The sequence below is a fragment of the Pan troglodytes genome, chromosome 3 (assembly GCF_028858775.2).
Source record: "Pan troglodytes isolate AG18354 chromosome 3, NHGRI_mPanTro3-v2.0_pri, whole genome shotgun sequence".
Classification (NCBI taxonomy): domain Eukaryota; kingdom Metazoa; phylum Chordata; class Mammalia; order Primates; family Hominidae; genus Pan; species Pan troglodytes.
In genome coordinates, this window is record NC_072401.2 from 45434154 (window position 1) to 45458728 (window position 24575).

A 24575-nucleotide genomic window follows, 5' to 3' on the forward strand; every position below is an offset into this window, starting at 1 on the left:
AAGTTGTCGCTTAAAAATATCCAAGAATTGGAACAAAATCTGGTTAACTTGTGTGCCATTCTATGCCGTTTGTCCTCATTACACAGACTCTGCTCTGTGCCAGCGTCAGTCACTGTTGGCGATTCTTCTGGAGTAGTCATATGGTCATCAGAGTGCAGGTGTGGAGCAAGGAGTCTGTTCCTCTGGGGAATGACATGACCTTCCTTGAGGAAGTCTAAGGTCTGGCTATAACTTGGGAGGTACTAAAGACATAGGTTTGTTGATAATCTGTGTCCCTATGACATTCTGGGGAGCATCCCAGATTACTCTGTACAACCCTAGGGAGGCAAACCTGAATGGTAGTACCCAAACCAGAGAGTGCCCAGAAATAGGAAAGCTGGAGGAAAGTCCTGCAGAGGCCCTGTTAGGTTCAACATTCCACCCAGCAGGTCTTGTAGGAGATTCAAAAGCCCAGCTCTATTTCTGAGATCATTTTTTCTCAACGTAGGTATCAGGATGCTTGATTTATATGAATATTTGAAATTATCATGCTCTATGAGATAATGACATTAGTTTTTCCTGTTCCTGTCCTAATACCATGATTTCTTTTTTCTAGAACTCAAAGAACCTGTAGGACAAATCGTATGTACAGATAAAGGTATTCTTGCGGTGGAACAGAATAAAGTTCTTATCCCACCAACCTGGAATAAAACTTTTGCTTGGGGCTATGCAGACCTCAGTTGCAGACTGGGAACCTATGAGTCAGACAAGGTTTGCATTATTTCCTGCCTACTCATTTAATATTGCTCTTTTGTGGTCTGGCTATCCTATATGACTAATAGGGTTGGGGAGAACCCAGTCCAAGGGCTTGTCAGCTGTTCCTCCAAAGCCCAAAAGAAAAGTGAGCTTTCCTATTTGGGGAAAGGAGAGCTTCACTGAATGAGAGCAGGATAAAGGAGCTCATAGAGATGTCATGTTCCCTGCAGAACAAGCCTCTTTTGCAAAGTTGTGTAATAGGGGCTAGCAGTTTCCTTCTCACTCAAAGAATTCCTCTGAGAGATCCTAGCCAGCAAGGAGCACTCAGCATTTCTGTCAACCAGAATAGCCTCCTTTTGATGAGTCACCATCTGGCCCACTTTTCATTTTAGTGCTCCAAACAAGCTGGCAGAAAACCTGTTGCTCCATCCCACAAGAAGCAACAGCAACTGTTTTGGGTCCCATAAGTACCTCTTGGAGAGATAATCCTTAGTGATCCTTTAGTGCCCTGTGTTTGCCCTCCAACAGTCCCTTCCCAAATGCAAGACGAAAAGAATCTGCATAGTCTGTTATGTTGCTTTGTAACACGATTCCATTTTGTTGATGTTCTCCTTAGCAGCAGTCGTGCTCTCTTTTCACATTCTGTCTACAGCAAATGCATCCTTTTGCCACATTGTCCCCTGCACCTTCCATAGATCACACAATTTGAGCATCACTTTCCCAATCTGGAGAAACCAGAGACCCCCATTATGAGCAAAGTCCTTTTTGGTTATGGCTTTCAGCAGCAACAATAGTTTGGAGGCGGTAGGGGTAGTTCAGGGTAGAGATTCAGTGGATATGCTTCTGAACTAAAGCTAGCTCAGAACATGAGCCGCTATTTGCTGGTGAGGTGCCTGCACCTTCACTCAATTCTGCTCCTTGAGTTTCAGAAGTTTGTATAGTACTTAACGGCATGTGTGTCTCACATCCGTTTTACTTTACAGGCCATGACTGTTTATGAATGCTTGTCTGAGTGGGGCCAGATTCTCTGTGCAATCTGCCCCAACCCCAAGCTGGTCATCACGGGTGGAACAAGCACGGTTGTGTGTGTGTGGGAGATGGGCACCTCCAAAGAAAAGGCCAAGACCGTCACCCTCAAACAGGTAAGAGAGAACATAGAAAATGCCAAGAGGGACATAGTCCATCTCCTGTGCCTACACCCTGTAGGAAGTAAAAAGCTTCCTTAATTCTGAGGTACTTCAGATATAATGGACAAAACCAAAGTGACGTTCTGTTGCTAGAAATACTTTTTTGAAAAAAAAAAGGAAATCAGAATAGGTTGTTTCTAACAATGATCTAAGCCGGTCCCTTTGTTAAAATCTGAAGAAAGTTATCTTTAGGTAACATATATTTCAGTGTATTTAAGTAATATAAATGCAAAAGTCTAAATTGAATTTTTGCAAACTGAATTATGTTTGCTATTGACTCATATTAATTTCCTTCCAGGGTGATTTCCATTTATCTGCCACTAAATTCTTTATTTTTTGTTTCTCTCTTTTCTCATTTGTCATATACTTAAGGATATGCCAAACTCATGAATATATTCAGTAGAGCCCTTGATGATTTAATTAACGAGTATTTCTGATTGTCTGTTACATACATGATTCTATTATTAATTTTTAAAGCAAGAGTCCTTTTATAATTAAGCCATTTCTTAATATTTGATCTGTGAGAGAACTTACCATAAGGTATTTTTTAAATAAGGAGCATATATCTAAGTATTTTTAATGATATAAATTTGAAAAATAATGTAACAATACCACTTATCAATTATTGAGCACCTCTATTTCAGGGGACTGTGTTGAGTATTCTACAGATACAAAACTCTAGTCGACACAATTCTACAAGGTAGTTATTAGCCCCATTTTACCCCTGAAGAAGACACAGGTTAGAGTGGTCAAGACACAAGTCTAAAGTCACATGTAGCAGTAAAGCTATAATTTAAATTAAGTTCTGTCTGACTTCAAAGCTATTATAAAGCCAAACTCAAACAGTGGTGTCATAAATACCTATAGAAAAAAATTGAACCCCTGTTCAGTATAAAACTGAATCATCTGTATAGGCCAGAAACTTCACAGAGTTGCTGGGTCCTGAGGCAAGCCATATAAAGAGGGAGAAAGTCTTGAAGTGAATAGATTACAAGGTTAATAGTACATTTTGCTGATTCAAATTCTGCTTAAAAATATTTTCCATTTAGAAAATGCACTTTGAAAGTAATGTGCCAGGAAAAAGGACTTCCTGCTTAAAATAGTTTCCTGGGGTTTGCTAAGCATGCAATAAAGATGTCTATATGACCAAAATTTTAAGCCAACTCTTTTTTTATATTATGCACACACACACATATATATACTTCATGTGTATACACAGATAGTTTTCTCTCTCAAAAGTATTAAAAAATTTATCAACCTTCAATCTGTAAAAAATACCTACTCTACATGATAGCAAAATCTCTCCTCCAAGTTTACACTGATTTACACCCAAGGCTTTCCCCAAATGTACAATAGGAGGCAACCTCTTACATCCTAGTGTGGAAGGCGGCAGATGAAGCCAACTCATTATTAAGCGGATATATTTTTCTGCCAGGGCAGATGGCCCATTCTAAGTACTTAGGAACTACTAACAGTAATCTAAATCTTTTTCTTCAGAATATTTACTTATTTTCACACATTGCCATTTCCTTGGGTCCTTTTTCTCTTCATATTCCAGCAAAAGAGGGAAGTTCTTTTTCTAGTTTAAAGAAAGAATTCCTCTCAGGCACAGATACTCAGATATCTCCGATTGGCAGCAGGACTTCAGCATGTTGACGCCTCAGGACTACATTCTTGCTTTGTCTATTGTAGACCACGTGTTACAGCCATGTGGTTCTCACAGTTTATGCATTTTTTTTAAAAAAAATTCATTCAATTGTAATTCTTTAGAATGGTCTGAACAGGAGTTTGTGGCATAAAAGAATGGATATAGAGTTGAAATTCTGTATTTTTGATGCCCATAATCAATACATCTCTACATAAAAATGGTATAAAGAAACCCAGGCTGGGTTGTGGTTGTCATTCCTTCTTCCTTCTAAGATCCTGGCCCAACTCCAGGAAAGAACTAATGTGAAAATAAAGAGCCTCCAGAGTGCTCCAGGCTTCTCTCTACCCCCGTGGGCTGAGGCAAGGGCAGTCAGCAGGAGGAGAAAGAAGGTCTGCCTTCCAGACTCTCCAGACACCACTGCTCAAGTCACCTACTACCTGGCATGCGTGCCACTGCTTCCTGATGCATCCAGGAGCTTCTGGAGTCACTGTGGAACCCTGTCACTGAGATCAACCTGATTTTGTTTGTTTGTTCTCATTCGTAGGCCTTACTGGGCCACACTGATACCGTCACCTGCGCCACAGCATCATTAGCCTATCACATAATTGTCAGTGGGTCCCGTGATCGAACCTGTATCATTTGGGATTTGAACAAACTGTCATTTCTAACCCAGCTTCGAGGGCATCGAGCTCCAGTTTCTGCTCTTTGTATCAATGAATTAACAGTAAGTAGTAAATTGCCCACTTATGTTTAGGTAAACAAGTAGTCTTGGCCAAACTCAATTAAAAATGGTGGGGCTCAGGGGAACATGTCTGAGTTGCAGCTGCTCAGGAGGCTACCACAGGAGGATTAGTTGAGCCCAGGACTTCTGGGCTGTAGGCACTATACCCATCAGGTGTCTGCACTAAGGTCAGCACCGATTTGGTGACCTCCTGAAAGTCAGAGACCACCAAGTTGCCTAAGGAGGGGTGAACCAACTCAGGTTGGAAATGGAGCAGATCAAAATTCCCATGCTGATCAGTGGTGGGCTGTGCCTGTGATAGCCATTGCACTCCAGCCTGGGAAACAGCAAAACACTGTCTCTTAAAAAAATAAATAAATTTTTCTTCTAAAAAAATGACTCATTGTTTTTGAAGTTGATAGATACTCATTTTATAAAAGTTACTACCTTTTCTTTGATTTAGTGTTGTTTGAAAAGCAAATAGATGTTAAAGTTTGTAATCCAGAGAGCAGTTTTGTCTTAAAATCCATTCACTGCTCCATGCAGTAGAGAGAACAAAATTTGATTAAAATAAAACAAAGCTTTCTAGAATATGTTTTTTTAAAAAACAGGAAATTTGTAGGATTTGTTAAGAATGTTAGAAATTGGCCGGGCGTGGTGGCTCATGCCTGTAATCCCAGCACTTTGGGAGGTCAGTGCAGGCGGATCATTTGAGGTCAGGAGTTCCAGACCAGCCTGGCCAACATGGTGAAACTCCGTCTCTACTAAAAATAAAAAAATTAGCCGGGCTGGTGGTGGGTGCCTTTAATCCCAGCTATTTGGGAGGATGAGGCAGGAGAACTGCTTGAACCCGGGAGGTGGAGATGGCAGTGAGCCGAGATCGCTCCACTGCACTCCAGCCTGGACAATAGAGTGAGACTCAGTCTCAAAAAAAAGAAGAAGAAGGTTAGGAATGTGTTGAAAATTTTAATAAATTATAGTCAGAGTATGGAAAGTAAAAAGGGTGACATTTGGGTACCCAAACAAGAGAAAAATTCTTATATAGCTATTTTCAAAACAGATCCAGAAGTTATCAAAAGATGCTGTTTTCAGAAATAAATAGTTCATATACAAATAAATGAAAGAAGTCAAATAAAATAAATGCCCTCATCTAGGATCCCTCTACACATACCAAGCCTACCTGAAGCAGACGAGGGGATTCATTGCTAAGATGGTCTTGAAACAGGGGAAGCTTGAGGGCAGGTTTACAGAGACTAAGGCCTCACAAGCTTATCGCATTAGTAAGTTGATGATGTGTGTCGCATTAGTAAGTAGTGATGTGTGTCAGCATGTAGGTGATGCCCCATATACAAATCCGTCTTGGGAGTCGACAGGAACCCACCCAAGCCTCATCGCCTCTTAGCTATACATATCCATTGCCACCTTACCCTCACCCCTACCACAGGGCCATCCTTCATGACACAGAACAGTTCTAGCCATGTCATTGAGTGACATTCACACCATCACCTACACACAGACAGCTTTCCTCTTGAAGGATGCTGCATCTTTGATTTCTACCAGAAGTTACTCAGTATTAACACTTTTAGTCAACTATCTTGTAGTCACTTATTAAAAAAGGAAAAAGAAAGGAATTCACTTATAGTTGTCAATCACTTAGAGTGTTTGATTAATAATGGCAGATGTACTCAGGTTGAGAATGAGTGGGGGACATGCAAGGGTAGAAGAGTCAAATTTGTTTTTGTTTTTGTTTTTTGGGGTTTTATTTATTTATTTATTTATTTATTTTGAGACGGAGTCTCGCTCTTTTGCCCAGGCCTGACTGAAGTGGTGCTATCTCGGCTCAGTGCAAGCTCCACCTCCCGGGTTCACGCCATTCTCCTGCCTCAGCCTCCTGAGTAGCTGGGATTACAGGTGCCCACCACCGCGCCCGGCTAATTTTTTTGTATTTTTAGTAGAGACGGGGTTTCACCGTGTTAGTGAAGATGGTCTCGATCTCCTGACCTCGTGATCTGCCTGCCTCGGCCTCCAAATTTGTTTTTTCTGTCTGAAAGGTTTAAGAGGTTTTCAGAACAACACCTTGGGTTGGTCCTGCAAACATTTGAACCAAAAGAGCTTTACAAAAATGTGGGTGCTGTAGAACTGCTCTTATGCAGCAGTGTTGAGTCAGATGCTTAATCCATTATTTGGAGCACTTTGTTTCGGGGTTGTTCTTAACTTAAATACTGATAATTTTATTATATAGCCAGTTGTTATTTGAGCCAGTGTACACTAGTGGATTGCAATATTTGCTGCAAATACTACAAAAGCAGTGTTTTCTTTTTAAGATGCTTTTGTAATATCTTAATAAGTCATGAAAAGATTTCTATTTCTGTTGTGTTTCTCCAACCAATATCAAGCCTGCTTTACTTCAGTTTACACTTCAGGCCAAAGCCACTTTGCCTTTAATTCTTCTTATGTCTCTGCCCTCATAACAACAGGATTTACTCTAATAAACTCTAATTAAGGCCCCAGAGTAACTGAAGAAGGTCTTGCCCAGTGCAGAATGGAGCAATTTTCTCTTGCAGAGACTAAAGCCACTAATTAAAACTCAACTGCTGACACTTATAGTCAGAAATGGTTCAGTAACTGATACAGAAGCAGACACAGCAGTGCTTTGCTAAGTATTGTTTTGGTTTGGGTTTTGGTTTATTTCTTGCCATTTTGGTAGAAGAAGAGCTAGGGGGTGGGAGGAGCAAGGAGCAGCAGTAGCAAGACCAGCACAGACGGTGCAGCACAGACTGTGGATGGAACAGGCCCAGTCCTCCTCCTCACCCTACCCCAGCCTCCTCCACCTTACCTTTTTATGTGTTGATGCTGCTTTGCAGCTTCTAGTTCTCCTCTGTTTTTGCTGACCATCTTAAGACTTATGTAGGTTCTTATATATCTCCTGAGGGTACTGAACTTTACCAGGTCTTTTCTAAAGGTAATACCCAGCATTGTGACAAACAGACTATCTTAGGAATGAAAGAGGCAGCACGGTATGGTATATAAGCTTTGGCGCTATAGAAAGCTGGCTTCAAATCTCTGATGATAAATAAGTTACTTAAATTCTTTGCCCCTCACTTTCATCCTTTACAGCAGGGCTAGTGATAATCTCACAAGGTTGCTGTGTTAACTAGAACATCTGAAGTCTCCACCCCAGTGACTGGCACACAGGAGATGCTTCAGAAAGCATCCTCCTTTCTTTAACTATAGTGGGTTGTGTTCTCACCAGGTTAGGTAGAGCCCAGCCTGGTAGAATTTAAGAAAATAGGTTGTTCTTTTCTATCTTTGGATCTCATAAAAACATAAGTTATCAGCTCAGGGAGTCTTGGTTTTTACTAAGTTTGCCAAGAAGTGACCCATTTACCAGTTTCCTTTTCTCCCCCCACATTCCCCCACCCCTATTTTGAATACAGATTTTAAAATAGGATATTACAGCATTACCAAGATTGTGCCTTTTGATTTACTGAAGAAACACAACTATATCTGGATTGAAAAATGCCTCTTCTACCCTGTGGTTTTAGTGGTTGGATTCATTTTGTAAAAGTGGAGGTGGATTCCTGCCTCTAGATGAAAGGCGTAATAGATTTTGTTAACAATGGGAGGAAGAAGAGTAGTTCTTCATCTCCTCAGATGACAGGGAGCTTTCTTGTGTCGCCAGACCTTGCTCAGCAGTGTGCCAGGGACGTGAACCTGCCCTTTGTCTCCATCCGTGGTCCCTTTGGCCACTGCATCCACTCAACTGTGAATTCTTAAAGAAGCCTCTGTTCGGAGTATTTTTTTTTAAGTCAGCAAGCACTGAATTTCAGGTTACCTAAGAAATTAGCCACTAGTCTTAGGACTGAAAGGCTTTTTGAGAACTAGGCCAGGGATTCAATTTGCTTCAGAAACCAGAAGGTAATTGGAAGGGAGAAAAGAGAATGACGTTTTTCTCTCTCTTCTCAGGGGGACATTGTGTCCTGCGCTGGCACATATATCCATGTGTGGAGCATCAATGGGAACCCTATCGTGAGTGTCAACACGTTCACAGGTAGGAGCCAGCAGATCATCTGCTGCTGCATGTCGGAGATGAACGAATGGGACACGCAGAACGTCATAGTGACAGGACACTCAGATGGAGTGGTTCGGGTAAGTGAACTGAGAGAAAAACTCATTAGGATATTTGTCATCCTAGTTTACCAGAAACTTGTAGCTAATTACAGGTTAAGAACACCTGAACAAGTTGTAATGTTTAGTGAACTCTCGCTCCAGCTCAGACAGGCCTTGGCCTCTGCATTATCAGACATGAGGAACACTGGTGTCTTGGCCTCTTTTCTTCCTATTAAGTAGATCTGGTAGTGCTACTGGCCATTTGACAGCTTGACACAATGAGGTCAGTCAAACATGATTCCCATGTCACACTGGGATTGCTCAACATGCGAACTGCAGAAGTACTGGGTTTTCAGCCTGTCAAATGGCTTCGTAGGGAAAACATAGCGAGCAGGGATAAGTCTCTTCCCTACAGAGAATCACAGTGCTGGAAAACACTTCCAGGGTCCCCAGCTAGGATCCCAGATGACTGCACCTGAAGCCTAGATGTAGTTTATCCTTTTCTTAGGTTGCTATGTGCTGGGCCTCTACAGAAAATAGAGGCAATGGAGTATTCACTTTTGTAGTCTGTTGAAGTATTTGAGTTTTTCTGTCTCAGGAGATTTTTCTTTGTGCTTGTTTTTCTTCAATTGTGCTCTTTGTAAAAGCAGAGAGCAGCTGATTACCACCCTCTTTAGTCAGAGTCACATGTTGAAGCCATCAGTCCACTCCAATACCACACCCTGTACCTCACACGGTACACATCTGTGCACACACAAAAACTCACAAACACAAACACCCTGGAGTCCGCTTCCTCGACAGTGGTATTTCACACTGCTCAATCTGTGAAGCAGCATAAAATAGCTCCCTAGCCAGGCACCTGGGGATTCTGTTTACTGTATGCCCTCTTGGAGATCTATAATGTGTATTATATGCAAGACTCTGAGAGGTTTTTGTAGGAAACAAAAAAGTTTACTTAGTTGAACTATGTTTTTGTTTTGTTTTTGAGACAGAGTGAGTTGCTCTGTCGCCCAGGCTGGAGTGTAGTGGTGCAATCTCGGCTTACTGAAACCTCTGCCTCCCAAGTTCAAGCAATTCTCCTGCCTCAGCCTCCCAAGTAGCTGGAATTACAAGCATGCACTGCTATGCCCGGCTAATTTTTGTACTTCTAGTAGAGACAGGGTTTCACCGTGTTGACCTGGCTGGTCTCAAACTCCTGACCTCAAATGATCCACCCATCTTGGCTTCCCAAAGTGCTGGGATTATAGGCAGCACTACACCTGGCCTGAACCATGTTTTTAAACTAATATGACTATAATCTTTTTCCCTGTACTTTGAAACAGCCATTGTGTGCAGGCAGCCCGCTGCCACATCTTCCAAGATATGGGAAATCTAAGTGTATAACATGATGGAAATTAAGTTATCTGTTAACCCTGACAGTCTCTCTTCATTGAGTAATGTAAATTGGTTCCTTAATCTGTTTCTTAACTTTTTAATTTTTGTACTTAATTAAATTTAGTTTTGGAGAATGGAATTTTTGCAAGTTCCTGAAACACCAGCTCCTGAGCCTGCTGAAGTCCTAGAAATGCAGGAAGACTGTCCAGAAGCACAAATAGGTATTTAATACTTTCTAAAAATGACTCAAATCGTTTTCATATTTCTTTTAAGTCACTGTGGATAAGCTTATACCAAACAACATAAAGAGGAGCCCAAGGTTGGGCACTGCTTGGAGAAGCATGGTTGCTGCCTGTTGTGTGATTCCTTTGAGCAGACATGCAAGGTTTTCTCTACTTCACTGGGCAACATTCAGTGTAGTGGTGTCTTGTGGTTAACTTCCACATTCCATACTAAATATAACACTTACTTCCTAGAGTACCAAAGGCTTTGGCTTTCACTTCTGAAAACACACAACAGACGTAGAGGGCGTGCTGTTGTATAAGTCAGACAAGCCCTGCTGCACCCCAGCCCCACATTTGTTCTGCCCACCATGGGGCTGGCTTAGTGTGGACAACAGATACAATTGTGTTTGTAAACAATTAACAGAGGCAGACCAGAGTCCACAGTCAGACTTGCTTACGTTGGGGCATTAATTCACACTGAAGCCTGGTTACCTATAGTCCATTATTTGTGAAGCAATTTAAAATTTTCCAGTGAAATATAGAGATAATTGATTTCTACCCAGAATAACTGAAAGCAATGCCATAATGCCAGGGTGAGATCTGCTTTGCATTGCAGTCACTGAAGAAGCCGCCCCCTTTGATGTAGAACAGTGGGTACAAGGAACTTCCTGGAAAGGAACAAGGTTTGAAGTTTGACCTTCAGATTGTTTCTCCATGATTGGCTTTTGTGCACTGAGAATTCAGTGTGACTTTGATGATGTGAGAGAGTTAATAAAGGAAACTTAGCAAAAGGACACAAGTCACTTCTCTATATAAGCTGAAAGTAGCTTTTACTTTCCATGCCAGAGAAGAAAAAAGATCCCTTGGGCAGGACATTTTAATGTTGGTGTTATATTAGTACCTGTAAATTTCTAATTACAGCCCCACCAAAAAGGTCATCTGGGTGTTTGGGGACATAAAAATTCAGTTTAATTCAATAAGTGTTTGGGGGTTACCTGTTATATGTCAGATATTGAATTAAGGGAACCAGTGAAAAGTGGGTCATTTTCCTTTCCCTTAAAAAGCTTTTAAGTAAATAACAGTGGAAGAGGAGATGAATGAGTGAGATAGAAGGGGTCAAATTCAGGGTGGAAAGATATTTGTATGTCTTTATTGTGGGTAGTCTGGCAGAAGTGGCAGGGAGAACAGCCCACAGGAAGGATTGAACAATGTAGAAGTGGTGAGATTTGTGGGCACTTGCTGGGGTGAAATGTAAACAAGCTAATGGTTCACTGGAAATTAAAGCCGCTTCCAAAGCTGCTTGTTTGCGGACCTCAGAGCTCACGATCATAAGCTGTTGGGGTGAAAACTTCATTCACATTAGTCCATTAGCCCCCTACTGAGTAGGAAGCAGGCAAATAAAGTATTTGTCTTGCTAAGAAAATAACTTTGATGGGCTCAGTATCCTCAGGAGTTGGTTCTAAGACCTCCTTTTGATACCAAAATCTGAGAATGCTCAAGTCCCTGATATAAAATGGTGTATGTAGTATTTGCATAAAACCTACTAACACCCTCCTGTATACCTTAAATCATCTCCAGATTACTAGCAATACAATGTAAATGCTGTGTAAATAGTTGCGATATTGTATTGTTTAGGGACTAATGACAAGGAAAAAAAATTCTGCACATGTTCGTTTGCAGACACAGTTTATTTCCCCAAATATTTTCCATCTGAGATTAATTGAATCCATGGATGTGGAACCCACAGAAATGGAGGGCCAGGTATACTTGTTTCTTATACATTTTCCCTCCAGTAGACTTTATTGCAAGAGAGTAGAGAGTTGATGTGAAGAAATGCAAAATAACAGTGAAAAGAGGAAGAAGAACAAAATTCCAAAGTAAGGCTTTCATAGAATAATTCACTAATCTTTAGCCAGATGTTGTGGCATGCAGGTGTGGTCCCAGCTACTCAGAAGGCTGAGGCGGGCAGATTCCCTGGGCTCAGGAGGTTGAGGCTGCAGTGAGCTATGATCGCTCCACTGCACTCCAGCCTGGGTGAAAGAGCAAGATCCATGTCTGTAAAAATAAATACATAAATAAAAATTAAAAATAAGGTAATTCACTAATCTTTTAGTCATTAACCACTATATGCAATGGCCCTTTTCTCTACTATCTTGTAGAAAGAATATCCAAAAATAGCTGGGCGTGGTGGCCCATGCCTGTAATCCTAGCACCTTCGGATGCCAAAGTGGGTGGATCATGAGGTCAGGAGTTCAAGACCAGCCTGGCCAACATAGTGAAACCCCGTCTCTACTAAAAATACAAAAATTAGCCAGGTGTGGTGGCGGGTGCCTGTAGTCCTAGCTACTTCCAAGGCTGAGGCAGGAGAATCGCTTGAACCCAGGAGGCAAAGGTTGCAATGAGCCAAGATCATGCCACTGCACTCCAGCCTGGGCGACACAGCAAGATTCTGTCTCAAAAAATACATATATATATATATATACACACACGTACGTGTGTGTGTGTGTGTGTGTGTGTGTGTATATATATATATATATATATATATATATATATATAAAGAATATCCAAAAGTAATCATTTAGAATGATAATTTCAAGAACTCAGGAGGCACAGAACTGTTAAAGGAGTCCAGAAAAGGGGGAGAATACTTTGAGCTGAAGGAATTGGGTGATTCAGAGACAAGAATGTTTAAGCTGTCCCTTGAAAGCTAGGTGACATCGGAACACACAGAGATTGGAAAGATGGGTCTAGGCGGCACCAGCAGCATGTGAAGAAGCTCACCTTTGGAGGAGCAGGTCTGCAGGGAGAGAGCTGGAGTGACACCATCTAGCTGCAGCACAGCAGGGAGTGTGCAGCAAAGGCAGATTCTGGCCAGATTGTGAGAGATTGAATTCCAAGCTAAGGATTTTGGCCAAAGTTTTTAATAAACTCTTTCAGAAATTCGACTTTTTTATTTCTTTGCTCTCTGTACTCTAGCCAAAAATCCTGGCACTTACTTTCTTTTTTGTTACACTTAGCTTAAAATATTATGTCTATAGAGGCTTATAACTGGGAGAAAAAAAATACTAGCAGAACAAAGCTGGGTGTAACTTTGATGGTTCCGTATGTTCCAATTCTCTCAATGCTTCACCCAGGGCAGGAAGCCCAAGACGAGGACAGCAGTGATTCAGAAGCAGATGAGCAGAGCATCAGCCAGGACCCTAAGGACACTCCAAGCCAACCCAGCAGCACCAGCCACAGGCCCCGGGCAACCTCCTGCCGCGCAACAGCCGCCTGGTGTACTGACAGTGGCTCTGACGACTCCAGACGCTGGTCCGACCAGCTCAGTCTAGATGAGAAAGACGGCTTCGTATTTGTGAACTATTCAGAGGGCCAGACCAGAGCCCATCTGCAGGGCCCCCTTAGCCACCCCCACCCCAATCCCATTGAGGTGCGGAATTACAGCAGATTGAAACCTGGTAACTTGAAGTCTGGTATCTAATTCTCACTCCTTATATGTGGTGTGAGGGTTGGTGGATTGAGGCAGTGGGGTCTAGCTCTCCCTGGGCCCCACCCTGGATGTGCCCCGTGAGCTGGGCCACTCACACAGAATGCCTCTTTACACAGAAGCCCTCTTCAGTTTCTTCTAGTGTAAAGTGGACTTAAAAATTCTATCCTACGATGGTGTTTGCAATATGCTGGGCATCTTTTAAAGAAAAATACCTCAAACTAAAAACTGTATTTATTCACAACTCATTAAATCACAGAAGCTAATTAAAAATGAATAAATAAAACTGCATTTGCAGGTAACTTTGCCCAGAATAGATTTAGAGGCAAGGTCCTCAATTGGAGAAATTGGATGCATCTGCTTGCATTGAAAATTTCTTCTCATTAGTTTGTCTCCTTCAATGAGATGTTTCTCCAGCCTGGCCCATGTTAATGTCAAGCTAGGTAGCTTTACTTTCAACCAAGGCAGCAGCTGCCGAGAACTGGAAAAGCTGCTGTAGCTGTATGTTGAGGTACCCTAAGTTTAAGGCCACCGTCTTAGAGTATTTCTCCCCAGTATTGGCTTCTCTCAGTTGAGTTATGTCGTGTCCTCCACTTCTCCATTCCAGGGTACCGATGGGAACGGCAGCTGGTGTTCAGGAGTAAGCTGACTATGCACACAGCCTTTGATCGAAAGGACAATGCACACCCAGCTGAGGTCACTGCCTTGGGCATCTCCAAGTAAGTGTCAGGCTTTTTCCAGCTCTGCTTCCCATCTGAGTCATTTGGTTAGCCAAGGGCCACATACTCCAGCCCAGTCTTTGGGGAAAACAGATTTTATTTGTATTATCGTACGTAGCTCAAAGAGATAAATTTGAAGAAGAACCCTGTTAGTGTGTGGATATTTTTCTTTTCTTTTTCTTTTTTTTTTGAGACAGGGTCTTGCTCTGTCACTTAGGCTAGAGTCAGGGGCACAATCACAGCTCACTGCAGCCTCAACCTCCCAGGCTCAAGCAGTTCTCCCACCTCTGCCCCTCAAATAACTGGGACTATAGGCGTGCACCATCACACCCGGCTAATTTTTGTATTTTTTGTAGAGACGGGGTTTTACCGTGTTGCCCAGGCTGGTGTCAAACTCCTGGCTTCAAGTGATCCGCCCACCTCGGCCTCTCAAAGTACTGGGATTACAGGTGTGAGCCACCATGCCCATACACTGGATTTAAATTCTGAATTTTTTAAAAAAGTGAAAAACTGCTTTTTCTGTTCTTCAAAGATACAGCAAGGGTGATCCAAAGAAAATTGAAATGGAAGTGTAAATTTGGGCTCGGTTCAGTTTTTGTCTGTTTACACATACATCTCTGAGTGAATCAAGGGGTCTCTCTAGGACCCTTACCAGCCCCGACCTCAAAACACACATCCGCCAAAATCCAGAGAGCCTCAAGAAGGAGATCACAGAAGCCTTCCGTGCAGTGACCTCCTCTGTCGTGTCTCCTGCAGGGATCACAGTAGGATCCTCGTTGGTGACAGTCGAGGCCGAGTTTTCAGCTGGTCTGTGAGTGACCAGCCAGGCCGTTCTGCTGCTGATCACTGGGTGAAGGATGAAGGTGGTGACAGCTGCTCAGGCTGCTCGGTGAGGTTTTCACTCACAGAAAGACGACACCATTGCAGGAACTGTGGTCAGCTCTTCTGCCAGAAGTAAGATAAGATATCTGCTTTTTGAATTTACATTGATTAAGCTCTAAGGTTGTTAATTATGCCCTGCACACAGGTTCTGATTTGCCCTGGCGTCCCCACTACAGTATGCCTTGTTGGTATGAACCAGTCTTCACTTTTTCTGTTCTTCTTTATTACTACAATTAGGAAATTTTTCTGTCATACAAGTCACAAACACCTTGTCATCCATGACACAGAATGCACATATGCTAATATTTCATCGTATTTAATTTAGAGACCTGTATGTGAAATGATTCTATAAACACTATAGATACATTGTAAGTATCCTCTTTGCACCTTTCACCAATCACACCCATTCTCCATGTTTTTATGCTTTCAGGAACATGTGTTGCCTCTGTAAACATTACATCATACTATTTTGGTGTTCTCAGCTTTACTTTTCAGCTTTACGTACTATACTGTTTTTGCCCTTCTGTAACTTTCTTACTCAACATTGTTTTTGAAATCCATTTATATAGATATCTTACTGTAATATATTCATTTTAACTACTGTCGGTTATTTTAATTATATGAATTTATCATCATTATTTCCCTTTTGATGCCCTCTCAGGGTTTTTTTTTTTCTATTTTTATCAGTACTATAAATAATGCTACAATGCACATCCCTATAAATGCCCTTCGAATACACAAGCTGGAATTCCTCTAGAGATGGAATGAAATTGACAGAACACAGACTTATTCTTGATCTTAATTAGATATTGCCAAATTACTCTTCAAAACAGTAATGCTAGTTAATACTACCTCCACTACCTCCAACAGGCCATGAAGGTTCTCCAAATTCTTAGTCATGCTTGGTACTGCCAGACTTTTTCCACTTTTGCCAATCTGATAGCTAAAAAATAGTGCTTTGTTGTTTTAACTTGCAATGCTAGTGAGAACATCTTTTCATGTTTGTTGGCTATTTGGGTTTCCTTTTGGGTACTTTGCCCTTTTTTTTTCCTTGAGGAGTTCTTTTATATATTCTGTGCTGTACACCTTTGTCTTTTATATATCTTGCAGATACGTTCTTCCAGTCTGTGGCTTGCGTTTCAACTTTGTATATGTTTTTTCTGTCATCTACAAGTTTTTAAACTGGTTGTAGTCACATGTATTACTCTATGATTTTTGCTTTTTTGTGCCTTAAGAATTCTTTCCCTGTCCTAGGATCACAAAGATAATCTTGTTTATTTTCTTTTAAAGGTTTCAAAGTTTTATTTTTCACATTTAGGTCTTTAATTCATTTGTAATTTATTTTGGGGTATAACATGAGGCGAGGATCTATTTTTCCCCCATATGAAAGGTCAGTGGTCCCATGGCTATAGATTTGGTTGATATCTCTGTCCTACACCTGGGTCCCAGATACACATCCACAGTCGTTACTTTTTCTGCCAGACAACAGAAAGGATTCCATGGACAGTACACTTTAAGGCTTATATTGCCTTACTCCAGAGATGCTTTCATAGAAAGCATATTATTCTCAACTTGTGTAATTATGAGTCCATTCCTGAGGTTTTATAGGCAGCATTGGCTTACTGGTATGGGCATAGTCTTTGGGTTTACACTGACCAAATGCTCATTGTGCTACTTTCTGTTGCCATAATGCCAGCAAGTTACCGAGCCTCTCTGAGCTTTGGTTTCTTTATCTGTAAATGTGGGTAAGAAGACCAGTCCTCTTAGAGCTATTGAGAGAATTAAATGAGATCACATATATGAGTGTTGTAAAGCACCAAGTTCAGAGTCTGGCAAAACAGGTGTTCCATAATTTGATTCCTTAAACCTTTTCTGCTGGGCAGTCTGGTTCAAGATGAGGGACCCAAAATGTTGCAGCCAGCCATTTCCTGTGGGAATTTCTGTGAGGCTGGCAGAGGATTCTGTCTAGTGGCTCTGTGCTTTGAAAGGCCTGCTCTATAAAACCTATAATGGGACCGGGCACAGTGGCTCATGCCTGTAATGCCAGCACTTTGGGAGGCTGAGGTGGGCTGATCACCTGAGGTCAGGAGTTGGAGACCAGCCTGGCCAACATGGCAAAACCCTGTCTGTACTAAAAATACAAAAATTAGCCAGGTGTGGTGGTGAGCTACTCAGGAGGTTGAGGCGAGAGAATCACTTGAACCCAGCAGACAGAGGTTGCAGTGACCCGAGATCACGCCACTGCACTCCATCCAGCCTGAGCAACAGAGCAAGACTCCATCTCAAAAAAATAGATAATAAATTTAAAAACCCATAATGGGTGTTATAGAGCAGGCCTTTCAAAGCACAGAGCCGCTAGACATATATATATATATCTTTTATTTTTATTTTTATTTTTTTTGAGACGGAGTCTCACTCTGTCACCCAGGCTGGAGTGCAGTGGCGTGATCTCGGCTCACTGCAGCCTCCACCTCCTGGGTTCAAGCGATTCTTCTACCTCAGCTTCCTGAGTAGCTGGGACTACAGGCGTGCACCACCACGCCTGGCTAATTTTTGTATTCTTAGTAGAGACGGGGTTTCACCATATTGGCCAGGCTCGTCTCGAACTCCTGACCTTGTGGTCTGCCCACCTTGGCCTCCCAAAGTGCTGGGATTACAGTCATGAGCCTCCGCACCCAGCCTATATATATATATTTCTTGAGATGGGGTCTTCCTCTATCACCCAGGCTGGAGTGCAGTGGCACGATCACAGCTCACTGCAGCTTTGATCTCCCAGGCTCAAGCAGTCCTCCCACCTCAGCCTTCCAAGTAGCTGAGACTATAGGCAAGAGCCACCACACCTGGCTAATTTTTGTATTTTTTGTAGAGATAGAGTCTCACTATGTTCCCCAGGCTGGTCTCACAGCCGCGGGCTCAAGCAGTACCCCCGCCTCAGCCTCCTAAAGTGCTGGGATTACAGTTTTCAGCCTCCACACCCATCATATTAATCTAGTGATTTGTACTAGCACTCCCGTATGTATGCTGGCACACATCTGTTCTTTGTAGTGTTTAATTTTCAAAATATTGTTTAAATATAGGTAATTCTTTAAATTATCCATTGCTATTAAATGTTGGATGGAAGCTTTATTGGAAACTGACCAAACAGTGATAAGTTCTGATGAAGCAGGCACAGAAGGAAGTGCTTTCCAGAACACACAGCCTGTGGTCTCTATGGCTGAGAGCTGTTGACACTCTTGAGGGATCTGAGAGGTCCAGTGACAGTCCTTTAAACCCATAAGGTTATAGTACTTAATTTACTCTCTGGACATTTTTACTGGTAGATTAATGGACTAAACATAAATCTCCATTTCAAGGCCAGGCACAGTGGCTCACGTCTGTAGTCTCAGCACTTTGGGAGGTCAAGGCAGGAAGATCACTTGAGGCCAGGAGTTTGAGGACAGCCTGGACAATGTAGTGAGACCCCATCCCTACCAAAAAAAAAATTTTTTTTTTCATTTCCATTTCAATCTTCTGAAAATCCAAGCCTAAAGTGATTTAATACCACATCCTGAGTCACACCTGGCTTTATTCCAGGAATAGGAACTCTGAATACTTCTTAAAGAATTTGAACATCTCTTAAGAATAGTCTCCTTCAAACAGTTCTAGCAAGATAAATAGGAAATGAGGGTGTTGGGACTGGAAAAGGAAAGCCAGTCTAACTGTTTAAGAAATGATTAAAGAGTGGATCAATCAAAATGTTTAAAAGCACAATGGAACTTGATAGTGATCAAACTCATATTTCTTTTGGAAATTAGAAGACTCACTAATGAGTCATTAGTAATTCTCTTGAAAACAGATACTCATTAGTGAGTCTTCTAATTTCCACTAGTGAGTTTTTCTGATTTCCAAGAGAAATATGTCAAGCTCCAGGTAAAGACATTGACATACCTCCCAAGCTTATAGGCCATGAGAATTAGTCTACACAGGTAGAATGGCCTTACATCACTGTTCAGACACCTTGGCCTCATTGTATAGGAAAATCTTAACTCTGTTTTTTTGTTTTCGTTTTTTTAATTCTCGTCAGTCAAAGAAATAGCTTCCCTGGTTTAATACTGCTTTTCTTCATAGACTGAAACAAATAATACAGCTTTCCTTTTAGTCCTTGTTCAGCCACACAACACAAACCAGTATGGCCTTTGGCATTTTACTGCAAGCTTTCCATTCGATTATTAATGTTTCCGGTGCCCATGATCAAGCATGGAGAAGACCTATAATTAATTGACTTTTCCTTTCCTTTAGGTGCAGTCGATTTCAATCTGAAATCAAACGCTTGAAAATCTCATCCCCGGTGCGTGTTTGTCAGAACTGTTATTATAACTTACAGCATGAGAGAGGTTCAGAAGATGGGCCTCGAAATTGTTGAAGATTCAACAAGCTGAGTGGAGACCATGGTCTGTAGACCCCTTCCCGATTCTCCTGTCCCAGCTTGGAAGGCATTGAAAACAGTCTCCGTTTACACATCTCTTCATACCGCGTGTTTGAAGTGTTAAAATTCAAAGGGATCATTGAATAAAACGGGTGTAGAGTACAGGAATGGGGCAGACGCGATTCAGGTGAACAGCACAAGAAGAATATGAGGTGGTTCCTAGGAGCAACACTTTCGATCTCCAGTTCTCCCTGATGACAGTAGCTGTCTCCAAGAGAAAAATCCTCACTTATTAACTCTCTTTTCTTGCATCTCATTTTTATAGAGCTACTCATCCTTATTTGGAAAAACCAACAACAAAAAAGGCTTTTAGAAAATGGTTGTAAATCTGACTTCTTTGCAAGTAACTATGTATATTGTAAATAGATATAAAAGGCCTTTTTTCTAAATAAGGACTTAACTGCCTGTAACATGAAACTTCAAACTAAACCACTAACTCAATGAACTACTTATGGTTTGTCTGACATCCCTCACTTACCAATTAATTATAAATATGTTTTTTTAAATCCCCAAAGACATTATCTGTGGTCTTTTTTTCCTTTCAAGCTCAGCCTGTGTGCCTGATGTCATTTCTTTCAAGTTGCCCACAGTATCTCCACTTAAACTAGGCTAGTAACCAAAATAATGTGGACCTTCTTTAGGAAACAGTGTGGGAGAATAGGAGTCCAGCCGTAAGATAAACTGGAAATATTTGGGCGTCTTGTACCTGGCTACGTACCACCTCAGTGTTGTTCCTACATAAACAGGGCCCCTTTTAAACTTGTATGTGGACTGCTGTTTGGTCAAAGAATACCTTCTTAGCATTGCAGAAAGGTGGTCAGATGACCAGTGTAGTGCAGGAAACAGCCCTGTCTCAACTAATGGAAATATATTTGCATGTAACCCAAAATTAGCTTATCTTGCATAGAACATAATAAGTATGTGTCTTTGGTGACACTGATGTTCTTCTATAGCTTATTTTCAAACAAGGGGTAAAAAAAGGAAAGAAAGAAGTGTACAGAATTAACATATAAACTTTGTTGTAAAACTGAATCATGTCAGAACTGCTTAAAATTAACCTTTACCATTTAATGTCATCTACCTGAAAACAGTGAGATTTATACTGTATCAATGTCTATTTTTTTGTTTTTGCTATGAATATAATTACAGTATTTTAATATTTAGTTATTTAATTTGTTCTACTAGTTGGATACAGAACACACAAATCCAGGGGGATTAAAGCTGGAAGGGGCTAAGAGATTAGTTTACAGAGAAAAGGCTTGGTGGTGGGATTTTTTTAAATGTGTGTTATGTACATATATATATAATATATATATTAAAAAATGAAACAATCTAGATTTTAACATTTTCAGAAACTTAAGTGATAACATTATGAACAATTCTAAAAGCCCTGTGATTTGAAAAATGTAGAATCATTAATGGCCCAAGATAGGCCTTCACACCTTCACAGGTGCGAAAGGAAAGGCCTTCACACCCTCACAGAGGCATCATGCAAAGGACAGCGGCTTTGGCTTTTCCAATTTTCCGTCTTTAGGCCCTGGTGAGCGGCACACTTATGCACTAAAATGCACATATATGCACATGCATTCAAAAATAGGCATTTGGTACAATGGTGATCTTGTACCTGATGGGCTGAAACCAGCTTAAGAACAAATTTGTTCTTCCTGATATGATAACTAGGTCTCCAAGAGAAAATAGAAAGGCTGCTTTAGTGCCTTACGCTTACTAAATTTAAATCTTTATTTACCTGGGTTTGAGCCTACAGTCTATTTATGATTACATATCAAAATTGATTAAAACACTTCCATTTCTAAAAGTTCAAATATACTTGTTAATAAAAGGATTATCGGCATTAATACTTTAACTTAAAGAAAAGTTGTGTTCTGTTTTCCTTTCTGTGTCTTACTCCCCCCACACTCTCCCTCCCCCATCACCATCTTCAATTCTAATAAATAATGCTGATGTTCAACAGTTGCAGAAATTGCGCTATTACGTAACTGTGGGCCTTGCCCCTGTCTGGCCCTCTAGATGAGTTGTAGCAGTGTTATTCTACACTTTTTAAAAGAAGCGTCCTCCTTTTGTCCATGAATCATGTTTACCCCATACCCAGTGGCAGAGGTGTTCTTTAAAGACTTGAATATATGAATGTGTGTGTGTAGTTACTTAAAGGTTATTCCTCTTTGTAATAGGAAACTATATGGGATGAACACTTTTAAACTTTCCGACACAACTTCCATTACTAACTTTCTAACAGAACTTCCTTAACTAGAAGGTGGAAACCAAAACCCTCATGGTAGTATTTCCTCTGGCAGCTGGTGCTGTGGGCAACTGTTTTGTTCAATCGGGTTTCTTTTCTTTTTGCTTCTAATGCAGAAATCAACAGAATCACTCACACATACAAGTACACTCACATACATACACTAATTATTTCTCTGGATATCTTTCTGTGTTCCATGTAAATTTATTTACCAACATCTATTGTCAACATGTACATCTACCTTAGTGTGGTCTGCATTCTTTTTCTGAGAGTACCTCATAGGGCTCCTGCCTGATCTTTGTAGTTTGTTCATTCATCCATCCACCTGTTCATTTGTTCATCCATGTATTCTAACATTTCTATGTAGTGTGCAACTGTAATGTCATGCTTTTGAAGAAGAGAATAGCTGCCCATAGCAGCCATCCGTCTGGATAATAGCAAAACACTCTAGATAAGTTATTTTGCACTTTCTTATGTATAAAGTTGGTAGAAACTTATTTTTGCTTTGTATCATTTAAATACATTTTGTTTTGGTAAATGAACTGTGTATAAAATATTTATGCCGTTAAAACTGTTTTTAGAAAGTATTTTTAATTTCAGCAAGTTTGGTTACTTGTTGCATGACTATTAACACAGCTGACTTTTTGTGTCAGTGCAATGTATATTTTTTGTCCTGTTATTAACTTGTAAGCCCTAGTAATGGCCAATTATTTGTACAGCAACAGAAGTAAATTGAAGATACTGGCTAAGACTGGATTGATTGTGGACTTTTATACTATATTGCAGAAACCAATATCTGTTTCTTGGTGGTTATGTAAAAGACCTGAAGAATTACTATCTAGTGTGCAATCTGTGATATCTGAATGTTCATTGTATATTTGTCTCTGATGCAAAAAGGTAGAGTAACACAATTACAATACATGATTAAATGCAATAGTCCAGGTACTTAAGTAATTTTTTTTTTCATTTCAAATAAATACCTATTTACCACCAAAAGAAAGAAAAAGAAAAGTTGTTAAGTCAGTTATTCAGGGAAGGAAAAACAGAGATCTAATAACTCCCTAACTTTATGTAGTTCTTTTCTAGTTGTAAATACTTTCAGAAGCACCTGCATAAGATTGCAGAAGTATTGGCTGTTAAGGTTCCAGTTCCAGTTCTAGTTTGACTCATCCTTAAAAATCAGGCTTTCTGCAGTCTGAGCTTCTCAATTGTGCTGGATTCCCAGGGCTAATGAGTGTATGTGGATGGCAGTAAGGAGAAGCAAGCCCCTTCTGGGAGACGTGACCCTCAAATTTGACTGGACCTGTGGAAAAAGACATGTCTGCATGGTTTTGGCTCTTTTTTCCTGAGCTTTATTCTCCAGCCAAAAAGTAAGCAACAGTGTGTGTATATATATATGTGTGTGTCTCTTGCACCCATACTATAGTCACATAAGGAATATTCCAGTGTCCTGCCCCTCACCTGGAACTACAGCAGCCGCTGTTAGCAGCTGGTCTTTCCAGTTCAGCCTTCAATCTGAGAGTGTTAGAACTTACAATCCATTGTTCTTGTTATGAGCTTGTTTGGGTTTAAAATAGCCTTTCTGTAAAGAAGAGTTTTTAAGTTTATTTAGGCTGTTTTGATGATTTCACTTTTCCTCTTTCTAAAGATATTAAATTCATTTTAAGCTTGAACAGCAGAGCCCCAAATTTGAGTATGTTTTGCTTATTACAAATTTTACCTTACTGCAACTCTACTTGAGTGGCAGAAGATGAAGGAATGCCAAGAACTCAAACAACAGCAATTTCTTTAAAAATTAAAAAAAAAAATGGTAAAAGAAACCTTAGAGCAGCTCCCATGTTATTAATGCTTTATTACTTATAGTTCTGGTGACGGGTTGCAGTCAAGGATGGACACTGCAGAATTCTCAGATGCAGAAATTCAGAGTTTAAAAGAACAAACATGCAAATGATTTTCAGTGAGTCCCTTGTCTGCCATTTGCTTCTCATTTTCAACAGAATTTTCCCTCCACACCTCACTTTTGACCATTTGATGGACTTGGCCCAGCACTTGGTTAGTCTCTTTGCTTTATGAGTATTCTCATTTCCTCCCACCTATTATAAAGCTCTTTTTTTTTCTTTTACTTTTGCTAGAGACAGCACCAAGCCAAGCTACCACAATAGCATGGTGTTTTGGAGATCCCTGATTAGGAATTACCACTGAGGCTTCAGTTCTAACCAGCTTGGGAATTTAGGAAGCCTCTTGTTTTAGCGCTCACTCTCTCCATAGGGTTTTCCTACATCAGTAGTTGCCTGTGAGGATGGGAATGGTCTAAGATAGTGCTTCTTTAAACTTTTTGGTCTGAGAACTCTTTGATCCTTAAAAATTTTCAAGGAACCGAACAGCTTTTGCTTATTTGGTTTATATCTATCAGTAGTCATTGTATTAGAAATTAAAACTGAGATTTAAAATATATATGTCAACTCATTTAAAATAACAATGATAAGACCATGATGTATTAACATAAATTACATATTTCTATAAAAAGTCTTTCACAGCCGAGTGCAGTGGCTCACACCTGTAATCCCAGCACTTTGGGAGGCAGAGGCGGGCGAATCACCTGAGGTCAGGAGTTCAAGACGAGTCTGGCCAACGTGGCAAAACCCCGTCTCTACTAAAAAATTAGCCAGGCATGGTGGCACGCGCCTGTAATCCCAGCTACCTGGGAGGCCGAGGCAGGAGAATGACTTGAACCCGGGAGGTGGAGCTTGCAGTGAGCCGAGATTA

The 24575-nt window shown here is 40.8% G+C and overlaps 2 protein-coding genes across 21 annotated transcripts in view; one reads left to right on the forward strand and one right to left on the reverse strand.

The window, feature by feature from the left end:
• The window catches only part of WDFY3 (WD repeat and FYVE domain containing 3), a 296268-nt gene extending 273514 nt beyond the window's left edge, over positions 1–22754 (forward strand). For 15 of the 20 annotated variants that reach the window (XM_063809491.1, XM_063809488.1, XM_024356086.3 and 12 more), the window contains 9 exons: positions 596–750; positions 1719–1877; positions 4115–4294; positions 8258–8440; positions 9900–9996; positions 13134–13457; positions 14094–14205; positions 14962–15159; positions 19366–20066. In XM_063809491.1, the coding sequence (XP_063665561.1) occupies positions 596–750; positions 1719–1877; positions 4115–4294; positions 8258–8440; positions 9900–9996; positions 13134–13457; positions 14094–14205; positions 14962–15159; positions 19366–19489 (1532 nt within the window). In that variant the 3' untranslated portion in view covers positions 19490–20066. Of the gene's footprint in view, positions 1–595; positions 751–1718; positions 1878–4114; positions 4295–8257; positions 8441–9899; positions 9997–13133; positions 13458–14093; positions 14206–14561; positions 14655–14961; positions 15160–19365 lie in introns of those variants that run through there. The other 5 variants (XM_001151618.8, XM_054682872.2, XR_002943524.3 and 2 more) reach the window with 5 other exon arrangements.
• The window catches only part of CDS1 (CDP-diacylglycerol synthase 1), a 97952-nt gene continuing 85047 nt past the window's right edge, over positions 11671–24575 (reverse strand). Inside the window, exon 15 of the mRNA XM_063809495.1 lies at positions 11671–12054. The gene's annotated coding sequence lies outside the window, so the exon portion shown is untranslated. The remainder of the gene's footprint in view (positions 12055–24575) is intronic.